The sequence below is a fragment of the Varroa jacobsoni genome, unplaced genomic scaffold (assembly GCF_002532875.2).
Source record: "Varroa jacobsoni isolate VJ856 unplaced genomic scaffold, vjacob_1.0 scaffold_631, whole genome shotgun sequence".
Lineage (NCBI taxonomy): Eukaryota > Metazoa > Arthropoda > Arachnida > Mesostigmata > Varroidae > Varroa > Varroa jacobsoni.
The window spans coordinates 78,720-101,923 of record NW_019213533.1 but is presented as its reverse complement, the minus strand read 5'-3'; the positions used below and the strand labels follow the sequence as shown (position 1 = coordinate 101,923).

Here is a 23,204-nt window from a genome sequence, read left to right as displayed (position 1 = left end):
CTGCAACAGATCGAAGATCAAAAAGAACTTCCGAAAATTAGCTCATTATCGAACGTTTCACATAAACTAGACTTTTCATATAACTAATTAAGCAAATTTCGACAGAAAGTTCCCTGTCGTGTTAAAGAAGGCTATCTTGAAAATTTTGGTTATGCCGGATTAAAAAGATTGGTTTCTGACTTTCCGGAGATGTTACAGAAATGCATTAAAAATAAAAAAGAAACTACGTGTTATTATATGAATATCACCGGGGGAATACTCGAAGGGAGTGGCTTTACACAGTGGATTAATCTGTTTTTCTTCGGCAAAAATTAAAACGTCGTTAAATTACATAATTAACTAATAATTACATAATAATATTTAATTAGCACACTGGTAATCTAGTTACAACATCCTAATATAACTATCTGTAAATGATATATCAAAGATCTAAACGCAACAAACGAGAAAACTGCCTAGTAATTTTAATGATGCTGAAATGCATAGTTTCCAGAGGTAGAGCAACCTCTATTTTCAAATATAAATAGCATCTTAATTTCATTAGATAGATATGAACTAATTGCCTTTTGGTGAGCTATATATAATCTACATCAACCGTACCTTGACAGGACATTCATCGAGAGGCGCTCGGCAATGCGCTAATTCTAGAATACTAACTACGTCAGGGTCGCATTGGCTAAACATCCGTCTGGTCTCCTCAAGATGAGGAGATTCTTGCCCTACGGCAAGCAAAACAGGGCAGCGAAAATTTCGCTTGTCAGTTTCCAGACAACTGGTCCGCCGCTGCAGTCCAAGGGAGGGTCTTTTGCTATAGGCCTCCATCCAACCAGAAAGATTTCTTGGGTTCTGGTTCAAAATACGCTCTTCGAATCGTTGAAGAACGTTCGGCAAACCAACTCCATCTCGTCCACAGTGGTACCAACGTAAGTACTCCTGCACTCCGCGATTGAAGCCACTGGCCGTCAGAAGGGTTGTATAGGTTCGAATATATGCTTGGTCTGCCCAAGACGCCGCCTCGGAGTTTGCGTTGATGAGCACAAGTCCTGACACAAGTTCGGGATTCTCGAGGGCTAGTAAGCTGAGCACAAATGCCCCGGCTCCGTAACCAAGTCCCATAAAATATGAAATACCGTGCTGCGCTAAGACATATTTGACTCCAGAAACAAGTTCCGTCATTGTGGGATACGTACTCGGACCTTCCGGAAGTGCCTTAGCACCGCTCTCTTGACCTGGCATATCTATATGAACGATACAAAAGTTGTTCATTAAGATTCGCATATCTGGCTCGTTGAAAAATTGATGAAAATTGCTATTGTGATTGAGGGCAATGTCGTGCACTGTTACTAAGATGGCAGATCTGGAATCTCCAACAATTGTTACAGTAAACTCTCCATAGGGCGTGTTAACTTTCCGTACCTGTAATAAAAAACTATAATTGAAGATTATCGGTTTTACATCCACGCTAACCAACCGCATCGTTGTGTGCGATACGTATCTAACGGATGGCAATGCATGTCCAGATCACTTTCATTTGACAGTAAACCACATGTTCTGGCCATTTATACTTAGGAGTTAAATGCACAAGGCACATCACAATAAAACACGGATAGAGTCAATAGTAAATCTTGCGACCCGGGCTCCACAGCTGAGCTACGTGCCAGAGGACGGCCTCATCTTCGATCGTCTGATGATCTCCGCTAGGGTTTTTTTAATATCAGTGGATTGCACAAGAACGATAATTATCAAATTCTATGAAAAGTGTTGCATCGGACTGAAAGCCCACACAGTGCACCGAAGAGGCAAGCAGATCTAATGGCCGATCAAGTTTTCATCGTCTTAAGCGAACTCTCCAGTGATACAACGAATGCAGCCGAGTTGCAGCCGGCATTGCAGATTTCTTCAAGTTCGTTGTACCCTCGACAGCCATAGTGCATCCGATGAATATAGTGGGTTTGTGAACAATAGACATGAGCTGGCAGGGACGACTAATATTTCACCTTATCAGACGTGGTGTCTAATTTGGGCATCTAAGTAAAGAACTTCAGATTACAATAATGTTCGTTAGTTTCCTTGTTAGTTTCTTATCGAAAAGGAGACGACTATATCAAGTTAAAACGAGTTGTTTCATCGTGAATGGGACGATAGAACCCACTCGATTCGTTCATACAATAAGACGACTAGTAAAGGTTCCAACATATTTAGGTTGATGTAAAAATAAAAAATGATGTTGTCTGGAGTAGATGTCAAACGTTTTTACTACGTTACAGCAAAGAACCTTGCACGTAAGCTCCACAAAGGACGAGTTCTGCGCCAACATTTGTAAAACGTGCCATCCGGACAGAAGCATATTACTTCATAAAGAGGTTACTCCTATTAACCGACCACGACATTTTCAGATGGAGCGATAATTGAGCATTAAACCTAAGGATAACGTATATCGATTTCTAGATCGCATATTTGTTGAAGAGTTCACAAGTTCTATGACATGTCTATCAGTTGCAGGTATAATCTTTCGTGAAGTACTTCCAATTTTGTAAAAAATCTGATCTGACAAAACCACACGGATTGGACATACTAATCAGATTAATACAAATTATTAATTATATAGAGTATAAGCCCATACTGATGAAGATAATTCGTATGTTTATATATGAGCAGATGATAAGGTCGCATCAGACCCGTATGGTGACCGAAAGCAGGATACTGTCTTCTTTCTGCAAAACGAAGTCGCTAAAGCTAAGGAGAGGCGATGCGTTGTGAGAAAGGGCGCTACGCTATGCAATGCGAACATTGAAAGCGTTTATAACGTTTTTCAGGGGTCAGCAGCAGGAGATTCTTTTAGACCAATATGCTAAGTCAGCGGAACATTTTCGATAGACGATAAAGAGAGGTCCGAAATCTTGAAGAGGCACTTCGAAAAGACCTCCACCGAGAGATCATCGAAATTTGGCAACGAAACCAAAGAAGTATGCCTGCCACCTCAAATAGTAAAATACTTCGGCCGTAGAATACTTAATTCGATTAGGCAACCAAGTATGGCAGGTTTCATTGTTTTGACGCTATACATCCTGACCTTTCTTCTGCTGTCGAATACGGCACATACTTAAGGCTGCTCGTTCTCCGGGAATTTGGGGTAGAAAATCTACTGGTAACCTTCTAGCTCATCTGAATGGAATGAAGCTCGTCTGAATGGTTAGTATGCTTGGAAGGCTAATATAACGGCTAGATGTTTTCAAGGTACTCGTTCTTTCGGCTCTTTAATGTATATAAACCCTCCAGTGTGTACACAATGCCGCCATCACTATCAATCAAAATATAAGCAAATCTATTAATAGTGCTCAAGCGAATTTTATCTTGCAGCAGAATTTGCTAGATTTTTATGACTGGACTTAAAGGCTTGACCTCAGGTTTAGACTTTAAACCTAAGGATATAACTGAAGATTCTGGTGTTATCACGGCTGCCTCATCAAAACATTCAGAACATATGGTGGCGTGACGCAACGTTTAAACTGGATTCCACGAGATTTCATGATAAAAGGTTATAGCTTAGACTATTTTCTCTAATATGCTGAACCGCTCATCATCGACGCAGCGCCAGTGTCAAATCCAGGCTTAACCAAAGATAGAAGGCTTTTGGAATTTAAGTACATCTGTATAAAAAATACTACTTTAGGGCTAATCTAATAGGAGCTTTAGTTAATATTACATCTATTTTAGATCGTTTTGAGTATATTAATGTTTACAAAGGTGGACAAGGGCAAGTCGCGTTTGTTGGAAAGACTGCTACATTACTTAGACAAACACCAGAGCAAAAGATAGTATTATACCTATACGCTTAGCTTTTCCATCCCATATGGCCATAAGGGCTTAGATGCAGAAAATGAGTGTTACAATATATCTCGTTTGTAAAACCGTAAACCTTTTCAATAAAGTGGTTAAATATGCAACAGAATCAGCGATTGCGAATAGTAAACCTAATACATTGACAGATGCACCTTACCCGTTCGGGCTTGTTTACTGACAAGTGATTTGTGGAGTCTGGGTTTACCTACACGGCTGATCAGTAAAAGAGTCTTTAAATCGGAATAAGAATAAGCATACCTCGTCAATAATACCCTTCAGCAGCTTTACCTTTAAAAGTTCAACCAGTCTTAAAAACTATACAACATAGCCAATCGTAGATATTAAGTACATAAAGGAAACAGGACTAAACCTAATATAGACTCTATCAAATAACAGTATACTAGTATTTGAAGATCCTTAGAACTCACTAATTACTAATATAATAAGTTAAAAGGAGCGTTTTTTTAACACGTAGAAAAAAGTAAGATAATAAATCAAGAGTCAGACCTTTGTTCTGTCGAACACCTTTTGTTTTGTTGAAAACTTATGTGTCGCTCGTCGAAGAATGCGTCCGTGAAATCAGACTTCTTGCAAGGTACTTGCACAAGCCTACAGTTTGAAAATCGACAACTAATCTATTAGAATGTATAGAGGTTTGTACATGCCAGCAGTGATCTCACCTGTTTCTTCACGAGGGAAACGTCAGCGAAGAACAATGCAAGGTTTTCCACAAAAGAATTATCCATTTAAATCCTGTTTCGGTACAACTCGAATGTTGCAGATTCTTCGTTAACGGCTTCTCGAGTACAATAATTAGCTACCACTGTACATCGATTTCACAGTGATGGTCAATGAGGCTCGTAACTCAGACGGTTCAGGCTTTTCGCGATTGCCTTAACGTGGCTACCTGGATTTTATCTTTCGATCGATTAGGACACAATTTCCAGCTGAAAAGAACCACACAAAAGACAATGGGTCCAACGAGTTACATCTAGTGACTGCGAGCGGGACATTTCTTAAGCATTCTAGGTCAGTGCAGGTGTAGCGCACGAGATATGCTGAGGGCATTTTGCATTCATATGTGCGGGTTGCTACACACCGAGGTCTGTTGCACATCACAGACACGTTCGGCATATAACAATTTCCTTTTAATATCAACTCAGTGTGCAGATAGGTTGAAACACGTACGATCTTACTGATTTCACGTCGAATATCACTATCTAACATAACTCACTGCAAAGCTCGATAACTAAATTGGCTCCTCATACGAGCAAAGGTTAAATTAAAAACTTGCTAACTCAAAAAAGTGTAGAAATGACCAGTGCCGAGTACCGTTGGTACACAAGTGATGTCAACTAATACAAAATGCACCGGTTTATTGGGAATCTAAATGCTATTAAATTTACTGAATAATCACTATCACACCTTTCCATGTTATTGAATCCTTCTGGTGAAAAGTTTTCAGGCCTGGTGTTGAAGGTGTTCAGCGAAGCAACAGTTTGATGTAAACAATTCTAAAAACAATAGCTGCGGAATTGAAGACCACAGCGAAGGCGACTATGCCTCGAGAGCTTAAAAGAAAGACCACATCATCTGATCACAGAAGGTCTAAAGCGACGCAAAACATAGGAAGTACGCTCCCTATTGGCTTACCATGGAATTCTTTGAAGAATTTGTTGTCAAACCGTAACGCAGGTGCGGAAGATGAAAACCAAAAGCAACTAGTAGGTAATGAAAACAAGTGTGGTATACTCGAGAGCCAATTTGCTGGATTAGTTCTAGAGAAAAAATCCCCCCGAAGGACACTGTTGCGATAGACGAGACATATATGATACTCGCACAATGTCGGGAACATTGCGAGGTACTGTCCGCAAAAAGAAACTGTTAATTCACGCATTTCGGAAAACCCCACGTATGTACCGTGTGGTGACCAACAGCAAATGGTGTGACTGTTCGAGAGCAATGCAACAACTTCCGTGCCACGCTTCAATCATGGCCCGAATCAAGAAGAACATAGAGGTATGGCTTCGATAGGCCCTGATAGTTCCTACAGTGAAGCTGGCATCATTTTGAATGCTTAAAACTGTATGTCGTAGAAAGGGCGATAGCTTACGTACCAATTTCCACTGTCGTTTCTCTAAAGCAGGTCATCGACAAGGAGACTAAGCATAGCGAATCACAAATACAGAGCTGTTGGAAAATCGTCTAATAACAAGGTGCTATGAATAAAAAAAAAGTGTACCAAAATATAGTAATTGATCCATTGTCAAGCGAAGTTTTCCAGAAGAAAACACATGAAGGGGCAACAAAAAGCACATACGTGGAAATCGAACAGCCATTAAATAGAATGCTTGAGATAACTAAAGTAGATTACGAGATATGAAGTAGAACACCATCTTCTCACTTCTTCCCAAAGCAGAATATCTAAAGATGGAATGCACGATACCAACAATATTTAAGTTACGCAATTTTGTCGTATAGCCGTGATAGCTAGTTACGCACAAAATAGCGATTATGTTAGGTTTCACTTATGTCGAAAAAAGGAAAAGTACTAGATGCATAACGTAGCAAACAACCACCGTTACTTGCAAGGACAAACATTTGAAAGTAATTGGAAATAGAACAAATAATGTATCTACCTTGTGCCATTTCTAGTTCAACTCAGATTTATCAAGTTAAAAAGTATTATGTAAATGAAATATTGTACTCCATGCTTCAGCGCGCTCTTCCAAATTCCGCTACGACACCTCACAGTAAAACGTGTTTCATACAAACGAGTGTAAGCTTATAAAACCTTATACTCAAGTTTATATGAAATAGTGGCATCTTCATAATAAAATATCTGAAAATTATGTTAATAGTTACACAGGCAGACTCTACAATATTATTTGTAGATATCATCCAATCTAAGTTCGCATTGCAGGTCTCTAATGATCTGCGCAGTCCTTAACTCCAGCGTTAGACTTTATCTGTGATATCACTGGGATTGGGACTATGGAGCAAAGGTGGACACATTTTGGTAGAGGAGTTCTTATAGCATTACTGCAAAAGCATATCATTTTGACAGCTGACAGTAAGAGACTGCGGATAGCATAAGGTTACCCGAAAGTCCGAAAAGATCCGGATAGAGTTTAAAGCAAGACGAAGGCTCAAGGGACCCCAAATGGGCAGAGTTTCGAAAGAATGAGTTTATCGTTAACCTGCGCTTTAAAGTTTCTGTTTCGTTCGTAGGACTGGCGATCCGCTTATAAGTTTGGATATTTGGCCAAAAAATTTACCAAGTAAAATCTCATGCTTGACTCTAGTGCATATCACCGATAAATCGAAGTAAAAACGATCGAAACTCATACCTGTGAATTTTGTATACAGAATTCTCGTTTGTAATATTTTAGCGTTGACCTGAATTTCCTTTTCGTAAAGGCATGCGGATACGAATCTAGAAGTTCCCTTGAGAATAGCAACGTAACCACATGATCAAGTAGGAGTTTTTGAAATAAAACCTAGGCAATGGACCTTTGAGCGGTATTTATTTGCGGTTCTTCTACCCAAAAATACTGTTTTCATACTACTGGCTAACTGTGAGCAACAAAAATTGCGCTATCTTGTCTGCGATTATTTAGAAAGGAAGGTAGGCCATTAAGCATAAAACTCGAGGAAGCTAAATTTCTTATCTTGCTGATAATTATTTGTTTCAAAAGCAACACAGATAGGCAAATATCACGTTCTCATAATTTGATTGAGTACAATTTTCTACACTGGGCGAGCAAGTGCTATGAAAATATATTTGCTTTATGAGAGTCTTTTTCTATTGGAGCGTTCGTTCATTTCTATTATTTCAAGCCCACACTTACTTTAGAGTTTCGTGTTCGCTTATTTGAAATACAGGTTGGGGCTTTATCCTATTGTCCAATTGCGAAGCTCTATTTTGCCTCTAATTCATCCCAGTTTAACTTGTAGTACACATCTGTTTCCATATGGGTAGCGATTTGCTGTCCCATATCCGCCGTTGGTCAAACCTAACGTTTGCTCTTGTTGGCCCTGCTCCTGCGGTGGGCACCTCGGTTAACATAGAGTATCGGGGGACTTCACTCTCGAGCAAAGATGGGCAAGCCATGCCTACGTTCTGATGTGGCGATAACATTTAAAATGGAATTGGCACGAACACATAGCAATACAAAGGGGCGGTAGTGACCAAAACCGCGTCGCTTCACCAACCTACTCTGAGACACCCCATTGCTCCCCTGTGAGGGTGCGCTGCTCGTAGGTCGGCTGGTACGACTCACCATGCTTTATAATTGGGAGGCAGGTAAGCCGTCCATAAAGCCGCTGGTACGGTGAAGTTTTCTGGTCCAGTTGGCTGCAACTTTATGATAATTATGCGGAACTCCCCTATTCCATAGAGAACATCATCCACCGCAAAAATAATACTCAGCGGACAGCATTGTTACCACGTAACATAAATACTTTCGAGCAAATTCATTCACAATGATGCGACCATATAGGTTATGTCTATTTGCCTAAATTCGGTCAGACTCGGCCGAAATTGTAAGCGGCACACTACTTATCACTACAGTCACTAACTATAGTGCCTGCCAAAGGTATCAACTGAATCTTTTTTCGAAGCGTCTTTGTACCTTAAACTTTGATGATTTTTTTAAGGACCAATGGTTTTCTGAGCAGAAGACGACAAATGTCCTATAGTTGATCTACGCGCTAACGGAAAGAGTGTTGTGTATAATGTCACAGCTGATCTCTATATATAATTCGTATTTGGGTGCGTTGAAAGACGTTTGAATTTCTGTTCTATCCGAATAATCCTCCATATTGATAAGCCGGAGTTTTATTTAGCGCAAGTTATCGAAAGTTAGTCAAAATTATGAGAAGAAAAAAAGTGAACGAAGCCACTGAACCTCGATCTTGCTCCCGCTAATACTTTCTGTATTTTCCAATTAAGTATAAAGTTAGCTCGTCCTTAACATTATCCGTTATGTTGTTTATAATATCTTTCATAGAGCATTATATTTTACTATATAATACTTGTTACTTACTTACCCTTTATTTGAGTCTTACATTTATACGGGTCTATTTCTAGGATTCTCTATAGGTTTACAGCAGAGTTCCCGTATGACATCGCTTTACGCATTGTATTTCAATAGACCTGGTCCATTTTGTGGGCGACTCGTCCATGAAATCCTCATAAACCGAAGCTAACCCACCATACTCACTGTATTTTCTCTATTAAAAAGTTCATGGAACATATGTCTTAAATATTGACAAACAACTTGCATACTGCATAGAAAATCTATAATATTGGGTCACTCGGTGCGAAATAGGAGACGATAAACTCTGAACGTTTCGAATTTCTTTTACAAACGTAATTGAATTATATTTACTCAAAGTATGCACCATTATTATTAACATTTGAACTTATTTATATCACTACTATAGAAGTTTAAGGTACAGGTCTAGAGTATATCGGAAAGTAGTTTCAACATTGTGTTGAGATTTGAACTATTTTCCAACCGAGACATTGTCGGAATTTTAATCTGTAGGACAACGTCTGTTAAGTATAGTGGGTCACAGGACATTTTAACGTGACTTTTGTCATGTGGGGCTGTACGCTATCGTGCAGTAAAAATGGTTCAGTTCTGTGTACACGCAAAATTTGCTCATCATCCTCTTGGATTTTCGATAGCATATTTTAACGGTAATCAGTGAATCGGGGCTTATGAAGCTGCAATAGATAACATCTTCGCTCGACCTTCGAACTGTACTGTTAGTTTTAAGGTAACTGCGCCGAACGATCCATGGGACAACTTGCGATCACCGTTGTGAAAAAAATGATGTGAAACAGATCATCATCATAAATGCAATTCAACACGAGAATGGGTCACTGTTGTTGGGCCCCAAGCGTTTCTACACTTGCCGTTTCAATCTCCGCCGAACATTTGGGGCATGGTGACTTTATTCATTTAACTGAAATGGATGAGCATGATATCTCTCCATACGCCAAACCTGGATGAGAAGATGTGCGCACGTTATAATAATTAATCTATTATTTTATCTAACCTGTAGCTAGCTTCTAATCATATACAACACTTACTTTCGGGTTCAAAGCTTTCTTTGGATTTTCTAATTCAACGGCCTATGCAGCTTCTAATCTTAGGTCGTCGACCTAATACATGGTTTCTATCGCGAGCTGTTTCTCCACCCGAATTTTCCGATTTTTGACAGCTCACTGCGACTGGTTTTTAACATTTCAAGTGTCCTTTATTCGAGTGAATGGTCTCAGACTCCAAAGAGTACAAGCGCATCTTAGGAACGGCAAAAAAGTGTCGCACCGCTAGAAAGAAACATTTCGAACTACGACATAAGCATGTTTGAGCTACTTCGTGATGCATCCCAGACAGTCTTCAAAAAGTGACATTTTACGTTATCTGTATATATATATATATATTCCTTACACTTATTTCTCTTTCTTCTAGATACTCTGAGACTAAATTCAATGCAAATAATTGTTTGTTGTTTTCAGAGGAAGCTTTTGCATGCTTCCTGGATTTTTTGCTGCTTTCTCCCCAACTGCTTTTATTGCTATCGCATGTTTAAATAAATTTACCTCTCGGCTTTTTTGGATACCGACTGTCATTCCGCTGTTCATGAATTAGGTAGAGACGCCGAACGGCCTTTGCTTGTCATTAACACCTGTTACTGCCCCCACATCATTTCGACGTCATCTATACACATGCCTGTATATGAGTCCTTTCGGCTGGTGCCGAACATCGTTTACGAACATAATAACACAAACAGCAACGGTTTTCTTATATTAAGCAGAAGAAAGATTTCTCGCCGTTATTTCGGAAATCATATTCTTCTGTAAAAACATTGTACCATACTCGTTCGATATATAGCCTTCGCCACTTTTTCCGTTTTTCGGTCAGATATTTGAATACGTTGTACCAAAACTCGGCAAATCTGACTTCGAATTATTTTCCACGCTGAGCAACCTAGCATTGTCATCGATCATTTCGATTAGATCGTATTTCACTGAGAAACCTTTGAATCTTTTTTTAGTGAAGGCTTCGTTCACTCTACGAAACTAGGTTAGGTAGAGATGTTGATGAGCCGTTCTTTTCCAGGCACTTCCGAATGTATCACACATCGATTGTTATACGACACATAGATCCCTTTGAATGGGCTTGTCCGTGGGCTGGGGCTTAAATCTGCTTTTTATCATTTGTACTAGCATAGAGACACCTTTTCCCGTCTCTCTTGAAAGTTTCCTACAAAATTATGTTATTACTGATGTTTCACGTATTTGTGTTTGCTTACATTTTGTCTTTGTTTATCTTCGCAAATTTTCTTTTTAAGATTTCACTTATGCGTGCAACCATGGATCTCTGGAGACTATACATTTTTGGAGAACCAAAAAGTTTTTTTTACTTTAGCTTGTGTCAAGGGTTTTCTCCTGGCTGACGAATACCGTGCAAACTGGCCGCATCTACTTACAACCGAATTTTTCTATTCGACTGTATTTTCCCGCATAAATACTTCGGTTAAGAAGCCATATTGGCCATTTGACCTATTGGCAAGTGTGTATCATTACGCTTAAGACTATAAGTTCCATGAAATTCTTAAATATATAGTTGATAAGGTTTATAGCTAGCTCTCTGATAGTCGAAGCTTTTTTGTAAGCATTCCTTTGTTGATACTCATCATTTACTAAATACCACCATTGAAAAAATACCTGGGCTAATAATTATACATATTTCTTTATACTTTGGTGCGTACCGCATGCTCTGTGCCTACTTTATAAATAAATATATACATACATATATATAATATATATATATATATATACATATACATATTTTTTTTGGTTGTACCAATGTACAGCCTCGCGAACGTTGTGGTAGAGTATTTTACGTTGATTTTTGTGGTTGCTTTCCCAAATTGCCTATATCTTGCGTGCCAGCAAAAGGTCTCGTAGTTATATTTTATGTTGGCTAAACTTTTTTTCCTGCTATATTAGCCACCCATAGAGTGGCAGTTCCACCAATCTAATTTTGATCGCTTTTCAGAGATTTGGCCGGATGTTTTACGATTCGCTCCTTCATTGTTTCCCTATACGAGTGTGTAGCATTTCTCTGATACACGATCTGGTTGCTCTTACAGTTTCTATATGGACTTTTCGGTGCGACCGCTCTACTCTAATACGACTTTCTTTGTGTTGTGTAATGTTGAACAGCTCTGCAGACATAGCTATATGTCAAGACAGCTATCCGTATCTAGCGAGTTTCTGAACGTTAACTCCGTTAGATAATTGGTTAGTCGAAGATCAAAGTGTCCTAGTGTTAGTGTTATTTCAGTTCCGGTTATTTTCTCTGCCTTCAAAGCCCATTAAACGATTCAAATTTTTGTTCAGGGATCTCTGTATAGAGGTGTGGGTCTCTGTTATGGGCTTAAATACCCCACAATATATGCCTCTCTTGTCATAAATGATGGTCAACCTGTTTGAGCCATTATAATGTATGTAAATATCACGTAACTTAGAATTCACGGTCTTTCACTTGGCCGCTCTCCAGCTAGTATTGCAAGTGCTAACATAATTTGCATTTTCTTAATGAACTGCCTGTTCTGATGTTCCACTTCAATTGAATCTTTCTAACCCTTGCGCAACTTTCATATTCATAAAAATGTGGGCTCTCTGACCAAATTCTAGCATCGTTGACGTCTACACATGATGCTTCACGTACGCTAAAGTGAAGACTACTATAAAATTCCGCAAGTCTCGTGACATTCGTGGCCATCAGGTCAGGAAGTATGCGACCTATCTGTTACATGTGTGTATTTCTAACGGGCCCGACGAAGCTTGACATCGGTGCGACTGTTCCTGACACGTTCCTGATAATCTTGACGTGCTTACTCTGAGTAAAGTTGGCTTGTTCTTGTTTGTTTTACGACACAAGTTGCTAGTTGAACTTGATCTCGGATGTACATCTTCGGGGTGTAGCCCTCTCGGCGGGGTTTGATCTCATGCTTGCTATATACCGTTGGTCTAATGCGAGTACGGGACATACCGTGAGTGGAAGGTAGCAAAGTCTCCGTATTCACCTTGAACAACGAAAGCTAAATTCGTTACTATCCTCACGCCGATTTGTAGCTGGTCCTCTGTCTACGCAACTATATGTATATATATATATATATATATATATATATATATATATAGTCTGTAAAGTATCTCTTTTTGTGCTGAATTGCTAGTAGCAGTATTTTTAAGTTGAGATTAGCAAACAAACTCGTTTTCCACATAAAAGTTCGCTTCAACAAAAACCATCAAAAATCGCGCCTTAGTGATCTAGAAATAATCTAGATTAATCATGGCTATACATATTTTAATAGTATAGCTTTCCCGTAACTTGAAGTTAGAATCTCTTTCAATGCCTGCACTTCGACGAGAGCCGTTACTACGAGCATCACAAAAGAACGTGGGTCGAGCAATACTTCCTGGATATCTGTACGCTATATTGGATATGGTTCTGCGGCCGCGCAGCCCGCAGTATCTACGCTCGTTGCTTCTTATTTGTAAGACAACCTGGCATTTTGCCTAACGTGTTTCCGCAACCAACAATAGCAACGATTAATACTTAGGCTGCTTCAGTGGTTTATAATTCAAGTGTTGACTATAACTTAGAAGGTTATCGATGCCGACAGAAATGTTGCCATTGAAAAACATATCCAGAGAACTAGGTCACTGCACGCTAAATTTATATCAGAACTCCGCTTATTTTGACACGACCTAAACATATCGGCGAAATAGCTGTGCACAAATACAGGTAGAAAATGTTTCAGAAGTCTAGCATTATCACTAAGGTATATTAAAAATGGACTGCACTATGGGAGTTGTCCTACCGTTAACTGTTAATGTTACATTTGCGATTGTCCTACCGATAATGATATAGATTGCTTGTAGTATTATCGTAGTAACGTGCATTCTCTCACACTATTTGTAGCTTGATGCATTGGATAATTACAATTATATCAAATAATATACTATATTTATTAAAGTGTTTGTTAATCTGTGTGCATTTCAATAACAAAGTTTTGCACTTTACCTCCTTGTTGAATCCAAGTACACACCGGAACGCCATCATGAATTGCGATGAATTATTTTAACGCGTAGCTACCAAGTTAAACACTAGTTCTGCACTGATCTCAGACTTTGTTTGAAAGCAGACTTTGTTAAGTCTGGTTGCTGTTCCATTGATGAGCTTAAACCGCTTGCAAATAGGCCCGTTGACTGGCCACAGGTCACTCTTAGTTAATCACCTCAGAACACCATCACCGTAAAGCTACAACCCCAGAGACAACACTGACACAGCTGAGCTTCCATCACAAAACCACAAGCGCTACAGCCCAGCTCGGTTAACTATTACCCGTCTATTTTTCTCTCATATAGTACCTTTTTCACCGCATTTTGACGTCCTGACAGTGACCTGTCACGTAACTGTATATAAAGATCTAGACTTGGCAATGCAAGCTTGAATGGTTCAACTTTCAATTCAAATTCTCAATGACGAAATATGCATTGGTATTTTGTGCTACGGTTTCGTGTTATAGAAAAATACTCGAGATGAGCTTTTCTAGTGCCGTTCGATTGAAATTATCTCACTTTTTACAAATTATTTTTCCTAGCCGTCGTTGTATTTTGGAAAAAAAATAGCCTATGTGCTAGATGTTATTTTTGAATATTCGATTAGTACTTCTGTTTGGTTAAGTTTTTAGCAGTAAGTTAAAATTAAAAAGATAATTAATATAAACTTTAAATATCAGGAGATTTAAGCAACAAGGAAATTAAAGGTTGAGGATAGCGGGAAAACATTATAATTTAACTGTACAATAAACAGAATTTTAGCCCGAATTCGAATTTCAGAAATGGATATTCCTGGTAATAAAAGGAGCATTTCTGAGACCTACTCTACTTCAGTTTTTGTCAAAATCAAGAAGCTTCCGAAACAATCTGGAAAATTTATATCATATACGTTGTCAACCCTATAAGTGGTCTTGGATGGATAACTTAAGCTTTGTTTACAAAGTTCGATAACGGAATATTAAAACTACAGAAAGCACCTCTCACAGGCTGATAATTCGAAACACTCTTGAAGGCAGAGGGACAGTAAACGAGCCCTGAATTGGTCAAGAAAATTAACTATGAATATGCCATCTATCTCGATGCACCTTCAACCTATGAAATTTACTGAAAATTTAAAAATCTTCCAATAAATTGAGTGAGCAGCATGGGGAAACAGAACTTTTCACTGTCTCGTGACGTCTCGCCCTATGCTGGGCAATATGTAGCCACATCTATAGATTTTTACACAAAATTGTTACTGGTGACGAGAAGTAATTTCTCTACGTCAACGTAAAACAGCGAAAGGAATATGAGTATCTTTGGGAGACATGCCCCAGAACGAAGTTGAGGCCGATCTCCACTCTCAGAATAGCGTTTGGCGGGACGGTTCTACCGGGGAAAAATAAGAGTGTCAGGTAGGGATACATACGTGTCCTAGTTGCATTCCGTAAGCAAAGTAATTTAATATATAAAACAAACTAATCCTTCTGCATTAGCAGCACCGAGTACACATCGCAGAGATTGTTGAAGTCTCCCTGGAAGGGCTCGAGTATGCTTTGTGCCTAGCATAATCTCCAGATTCTGCAGTGAGGGTTTATTGTTTTTTCCGATCACTAGCAAATGAAACTGATAATGGTAAAACTGACTTAGCAGAGTAAAAAATGCATAGCAAAACAGAATAAATAAATTAATTGATAGATTTAGAGGGATCACAAACAGCGGCGCTAAATATATGTCAACTTGACTCAAGTCGTTAGGTAAAAACACCATTATCACTTAATAATACGAGAACGAAAAAGGTAGAAAATGGCTAGTTGAAATTTCCCAACATTTTATATTGCCCTTACATCACAGTAACTTGAAAGAAGTTATAAAGGCAGCTCGGCAAGGAAGTATGTATTAATTATAATCACTGCAGATATTTAATGGCAGTGTTCGTTGATATTCTTAGTGGTTACCTGTTTAACTATAAGTATACACAGCTAACTAATAAAGCAATTTCTTCGAAGCTCTAACGGAACTTACTAAAGTGCAATTAAGTCCGACGATGTAAAAGTGTTACGGAAAACACAATTGACAAAAAAATTAACAATGTGTATATTTCATTTTTCGCACCTGTTTTGTCTCGAAGTTTATAGGTTTTACAATGATGCTATAAAAGTGTGGTTTAACACTCGATAATAGACGTCTTATTATGAGGAGAGTGTGATTCGCATAAAAAGTTCATACGAAGTTTAAAAACTTTGCTTTTTTTGGATTGGCGTTTCGTCATTTGTCACAACTTGATGCGTCATTGAAACCTTCTGCGTCGGCCGACTTATCTGAGCCCAAAGAGGCGCGTAACCGCAAAAAAAAATCTATAGATAATTCAAGAATACATAATGGGAGCCAGAAGTGAGGAGCGGTCGTATCTCGAATCTAGTTATGAATGCGACAGCACGGAAAAGGGCAAGGCAAAATTATGAAGCGTGATAGTGTCAAATAAATGACGCTGTCAAAAAACATTGTTGTCTATTGACATTTAATATCATCAGAAGTTGCAACTACGATGCAGTAATGCTCTGATATGGTAAACACATTGGGTTAAATAATTTTTGTAAAATGGACTTTTTGTTTTATAGCTTAAATATGTTGGTTGATATGAATTTGATTCATACGAAAAGGCATCACTTCATCTGGGCTGAACTTATGAATTATATCTTGAACTTTAGAATCCTATCACGCGATTAGGAAGATATCCATCGACATTGCAAAGAAGACCGAGACGTTTCTAAAGCTCCGAGCAAACGCAGGGCGGCTATAAGAATCAAACTAAAATACTCTTCAAGGCTGCTCTGTGGAACAGTTATCAAACATAATCTGGTTGTCTAAGTGCAAAAACTTGAACATTAGTATGCTAAACAGTATTAAATCTTTTTCCTTATATATTCGTTATTTAAGATGCTTTTCAAGCTGCATATACTTCAAAGTACGTATGCTAACTCTTTTAAACGATACGCTTTTGTTGTGAATAGGAATATGTTTTTTAACTAGTATTCCCAACAAATCCTTATCAAATTATGCTGAGCAATCGGTGTTTCATATTATTAGTACATGATATAGTTTTCTCTGAAAAACGGTGCACGGTGGCCTTACAGTCATATAGCCTCTAAGCTTAGGGACTATTTTCGCTAACAGACAGAATCCTGGCAACGCAACTTCTTTATTAAGTTCTGTTGCAAGGCAACTTTTAGAGCGTCGGTTTGAAGCCAACTGTAAATATCTCTAAATATTTGAGTGCATGGGAAACATCCGGGAAAAGTGAGATGCTGTGTCGTTCTTAAAGCCACTGTGAAAACTGTGTTTATCAACAACGTTTATGGATAGCGTATGAGCAGGTTGGCCGTCTATCTTCATCAGGTTATATATATGTAAAGATAATTATGTACTGTTCAAACTCGATAAATATAACCTTTATTGTGCTGCTAAAGGTATTTTTCAATTTGAAGGAACTCTATGTAATAAGAATACCGATATTGTTAATATTTGCAGTTATTCTCTTCTAGTATTTACTGTACGTCATAATACGTGGCGCCCTTTACAACATTTTCCTTTTTTCTATAACGATAAAAGGTAATAAATAAAATCAATATAAATAGATAATGAACGGCCTTTTATGAAGTTGATTTAGAATGATGGCTTGAAAGAGGCATTGCGTGGGAGGATAATAGCATTCGTTTTTCAATCATCTTAAATAGAATATTACTTCCTAGTTTTTTTTTTTTTAGTAACGTGAATCTGTTCGGAGTAGAGCAGGCAAGAGGTTAGGCCTAAGTTCAGAGCTAAAGTTGTTGTCGAAGTGGAGTAGTTTGACTTGGATTCTTTTTTACACAAAAGGATCTCTAGCAAAAAAACACAAGGACCACATTTATCAGCTTTTCATTTCACAGGCCCCGAAGTATTTCTTCGGGCATTTCCGATTACCTTGTTTCAGACATGTCACGAGACAGGTGCTCAACTAACATCCCGAGCCCTTTCTTTCTCACCAGTAGCTAGCTGGCATACGAGGCGTAGGTTGTTCTGTTGTGAAAAATAGGTTGACAAGTATCTAACTGTCAGCGTAAAATAGAATATTTACAGACTTATGTATACAGTTACGAGCTTTTGAAAGCCTGCATTGTTTAAATACAGTCTTCGTTAACCCTAGCACCTTTGCTTCTTGTTATGATCACCATCAACAGTATTATCAATCTCTGTCTGGTAATGTTTAAACACTGAACTCCATCTTACGTACGTATTTCATAGAAATAAAAATATTCAACTACTTGAACATATACCCTGCTGTTAGTGCCTTGCTGAACTTTTTAATCCTACGTTTTGCCATTAACAAACTTTGAAAAACATACGGTCTGTGGACTCGGCGCTTTCTTTTATAATAACTACAGCTCAAATCAAGGACGTTTGTGTTTGTTATTTCAAATTTTATCATTAATTATAACAAGTCAGTATGTATTTCAGCAACGGCAAGCAAAAGCGACAGTACGCCGTATATATATATGACAGTTCTTTTGAAACATACAGGAAGTTTCGCCGAGTGCCCTGGCGATGCTCCTTGTTATTTCTCAGTATGGTTATCTATAACCCGTGTAGATAATCTATTAATCCTCCTTTGTATAAAACAACGTTAATTAGTGCCTTTTTTTGCAAGTGCTATACTAGAATTGGTTTTCTTTTATAGGCGGTCTATTACTTGCTGGCACTGCATATATGTAAATTCTATTGATCAAGTATTAAACCTAAAAGAATTTGTTTTCTTGGGTGGGAAAAAAAGAATGATGCACTATATCGTTTACTTGTGTTAACTCAAGCACAATTATCAAGATCGTGGATTGTATAGAAATTAACACAAAACTCTAAGGTAGTAATTGTCATCATAAAAACATTTAGCAATGCGGGCGGCTATTTACGGTAGGCCAACGAGTGACAGAGTAGGCAGTAAATATCATAAAGCGAACCATAACGGTATAAGTCGGCGTGCACAAATCGCTTGAGGAAAGCCGTACACAAGGTTGCGTAGGATACGCATGGCTAGGTCGGCCAGGAGAACGTTCTAAGCGTGCCGACGTGTACCCTGTGGTGCAGAGAATTGAGATTGTGTTTCCGAAAAAAAAAGACACCTTACTCAAAGCTATATCAAAGGACGATCTCGCTCGGCAAACTTTAAATTACTGAATTAGGTCAGTTATTTTGTATTATGAAACATACGTTCTCATAGTAGAGTTTGACGAGGCTCGGCAATTTTGTTTACCGAGGAACGTATTGATTGACGTACAATACAAGAGGGACATGAAAGCTTAAAGTAGAACAAAGTTCAAGTGCGACCAAACAGAAGGTAAGCCACTATCGATCTCCGTCAGGATAATTCAATGCAGGCTTGGTTAGACTAGTGCTTTCGAGCCGGAAGCGTGTGTAAAGATTACTTCAAATTTACCTGATTAAACAGAGGTGATAGTTCGCAAAAATCATTTCGCAGTTATAATTATATGCACGCTAAAAAATTAGGTGTGAGTCATTCTTGAAAAATTTAATTTTAAGGTGTTTTTGCGGAATGATAATTACGGTAATTACAAAGACGATCACCGCACATCGAAAAATCTATACTGTACTGTATTTATATATTTATGTATGTGTATATAATGTACTGTAGCACAACTGTAACGGTCCCGTTGCTACCAGGCTAGCAATATTACGTTGCAACGTAAGTTGTACCGTTTTATTAAATTGTCTCGGTTTCTTAAAAGTTGTCAGCTATCGAGACTGCTTCGTTTTCTCTACCACCCTCTATGTTTCGAGTTTTTACGCCCCCAGCAACAACAAAGTGTGTTTATGCCCGGGTTCGAACCTAGACCACAACGTGTCCCTAATATTAGTAGACAAATACGTTATCTACTAAACCGTTACGAGGATTTCTTTACCAGCCTGTTGTGATCTGATTCTAATGTTATGATATATAAGTTGCCGAATTAATCCGGTATATCTGCGCTGTAAGTTACAAAATTGGTAGAGCTGACAGGATTTCTGAAACAAAAAAACAATGATTTTATCGCGTGTCAGGTGTGAACAATACATTTACTTTCAGTCGAGATTAGTTATGTAGCTAAATTGCTAATATAGCTCGTTCTTTATAATTTCACAAATTTCAGGGAAAGACGGTTCTTCTAGGTAAATCTCTCGAACGCAGTTGCTTGATCATCGCCGAACAGTCATGGTATCTTCTCGGGCGATTATTTGTTTGTTGAAAGATCCAGTTAGTTAACAAAGCTGACCGGAACAAGACAAGTCTTCGACAACGAAGAAACTTTGTATTTCGGGCAGTATTCTGTGGCTTTGGCGACAGGCGAAATAAAAATGTATCAAAAACGCTTTTTTTTTTCGCCCAACAAAGGCAATCTCCATGGTCAACTGCTATGACAGCTATCTAAGCAACGTAAGATGTTTAAAGAATCAACAGACGTATTAAAAATTCTAAAACAATACGTGCGTTGAGATCAGGAATAATTAAATTACTACTGGTTAAATATACCATGTGCCGGAAGAAACGACAATGGTTGACAGCAGAAGAACTATATTATATTAAAACAATGATCATAATGTGTCCATAGAAGAGCTCTTTGTGTGGCAACAACTACGTTTCTACTTGTCTTCATTGTTTGAACTCCCAAAGCCAAAATCCGTAATCCGCTTAGGAATGATATATATGAAGAATGGTTAACATGTCTTGCCACACTGTGGCGCTTAATCAAGTAATAGCTGCTACCAGGGAACACAAATAACCTGAATCCTATATATTTCAAGCTGTTCTGTCTAAGAACCCATTCTGAACTAATTTTATAGTCACAGAGCTATAATAACGAATATCTAAGTTTATATATAGCACATTCTAGATACACGTCTTCCATTCCGCTGTGCCTGCGCCTTTGGTGTACAGCAATTGACAATATCTCAGTGCCCCCTTGTTTTTTTATTTTACGGCGCTTGTATTAGCACTAATACTCGAGTGCCTTCTGTCATAGCGCTTTCAGAGTTCGTATCAGGGTGTAGACTTCTTTGATGCGCAAACATCACCATAAGCTGTAACGAAGCTCAAGATATATAATTAGAGAGATATTATAGATAATATCCATGAGATGCTATCTTGCTCGCTCGCATAAAGTTATTCGTACAATCCCCTTTAGTCCGTATGTATATCTGAAGCAAGCTGACGAGAAACTATGACATGGATAAGCTGTCCATTTGACGTATATACAGCATTGTATAGTAGAATCTATATATTCGATAATATGTGGTGGTTACTGGAATAAATAAGACGATCGTGGGCACTCTATTTTTTAGGATTGATCTAATGTTAGATAAATCCTTGAAGTACATTAAAAAAAAGTAATAATCCGACACCATATGTAGTAAGATATTATGAATTAGAATAGACGTAACAAAACGTTTCAGAAAAGGGAACAGAGACCCTGTTGAAATTGATACGCCTACCAAGCGGCGTCACGCGCAGGTACTTAATATGCATTTGAATAAGCCAAACAATATTGCTTAAATACGCGTTTGTAGCGGCAGACACCTCACTACATACGACTATGTGTGAAGGCGGGTGACAAAGAACACCGAAAAATAATGCTAAAATAAAATCATTGGTGCTTTCTACATTGCCTTGCTTAACCGAGAAGGAGAGTAAACGAGGTCTCCGATGTGTTATGCAGAGAGTCGCGGGCTGCTGTAAAGAGTGAAGCTACGGCTAGCTTTCGATCGAAGTCCGAAGACGAATTGCCCGCCGTCCCTTAGCAAGCAGCCCCGTCGACCAGAAAAAGTCCCAGTGACACTAGTTCCCCAAAATGGCGAGGTTTTGTATTGGTACTGTGCTAAGGCCAGTCACTAAAAAAAACGATGGTGCGTCGTTGTGACATGTCTGCGACTAACCTTTGTGACAGCAAACAGCTGTAATCAACCACACAATATCGAGTTTACATACATTACTTTTAACCCTACCCTTTATATGGGACAAGCAAAGACAGCTTTCCGACAGTTCTGAGCAAAGGAGTACTTGTAGAAAAGCTAATAATACATCGTGGAAACTACATCGCCTCATTGTACGAAAAAATGGTTACATTTTTCCAATAAGTTTTGCTCGATTGTTGTTGGAATTTACATGAAACATATTTTGGGGGACGGGCAATTTAAACCAAAAAATAATACATATGTATATATGTAATAAAGTAAATAGTAACAGACGCTGATTTGGACGCGGTCAGGATATGGAAGGCCTAGCCGATATATTGTCAATCTCCTGTCAACGGCCTAGTCCTTCTTATTTTGATGGTTGTGGCTAAGCCCACGTCCGACCAAGCTTGTGGAAGCAACCGATCGCTAGAGCTGAAAACCGGCCCACTATCCGAGATCGCGTCCAGGTACATGAAAGCGATTTTTGGGGCCCAAACCAGGGGCTCGAACGAAGGGAACAAAGGACTAGTGTTTTACGATTGATGAAAAAAGGTTTCGCAACGAAGGGAAACGAGATCTGCGCCACGTGAAAGGAAAGTGGCCATATACGTGTAAGTTATGTATATATACATATATATATCTATTGCGAACGTCTAAATTGTTAATCGTCAATGTACGTATGCTTTCAACTTACCTTTCTATATCACCTTCCACTTGCGGGAAAGCAAGTACTGTGTAAGTTAACAACCTAAATTGCGATAACTGCCATAGGACACAAATTAGTTGCCGGCAGGGTCGGTGTGAAGCGAGTTACTAAACCCGGCATTATTCCACATACAAGAGCAAATAACAAAATAACGCAAGTACGCTAAATGTCGCTAGTAGCGTATTCAAAAGGCACAAGCTATGGAAGGCTTTGCAGTGAAACGGCTATTGATTATTAACTTCAAGCAGCGCGAAAGGGCAAGTTCTTCCGTTGACCCCTCTAACAACAAACGGGTCGCGTCACTATTTATCGTTTCAAAAAGTAGCAGCGGCAACTCCGTCAACATCTTTAGTAGCTTCAAGAAGGCTAACAGATGATAGCAGGAGGCCAACTAAAAGTTGAATCCCAGATCGGCCTCGTCACGCGGCTCTTTAAGCCATTGATGATTATACCGTTCAGTTTGGTGATGAGATCGACGCCAGACGAGAATGAGATTTGACCGTTTGCTACTTGGTGCATATATGGCCACGTCAGCGAAAGTGC

The 23,204-nt window shown here is 38.7% G+C and overlaps 1 protein-coding gene and 1 long non-coding RNA gene across 6 annotated transcripts in view; one reads left to right on the top strand and one right to left on the bottom strand.

Moving 5' to 3' along the window:
• The window catches only part of LOC111262174 (protein NDRG1), a 40,683-nt gene that overhangs the window by 724 nt on the left and 16,755 nt on the right, over window positions 1–23,204 (bottom strand). For 3 of the 4 annotated variants that reach the window (XM_022836241.2, XM_022836240.2, XM_086968981.1), the window contains exons 2-3: window positions 4,524–4,790; window positions 601–1,416 (exon numbers count right to left, since the gene is read on the bottom strand). In XM_022836241.2, the coding sequence (XP_022691976.1) occupies window positions 601–1,416; window positions 4,524–4,589 (882 nt within the window). In that variant the 5' untranslated portion in view covers window positions 4,590–4,790. Of the gene's footprint in view, window positions 1–600; window positions 1,417–4,523; window positions 4,791–22,649; window positions 23,078–23,204 lie in introns of those variants that run through there. The other variant, XM_022836239.2, reaches the window with a different exon arrangement.
• LOC147753234 (uncharacterized) lies at window positions 4,786–22,092 on the top strand. 2 transcript variants are annotated; one of them, XR_015311831.1, is made up of 2 exons: window positions 4,786–5,862; window positions 20,155–22,092. It is a non-coding gene; the product is annotated as an uncharacterized LOC147753234 (long non-coding RNA). The 2 variants fall into 2 exon arrangements; XR_015311832.1 differs by lacking the exon at window positions 20,155–22,092 and adding an exon at window positions 5,990–7,356.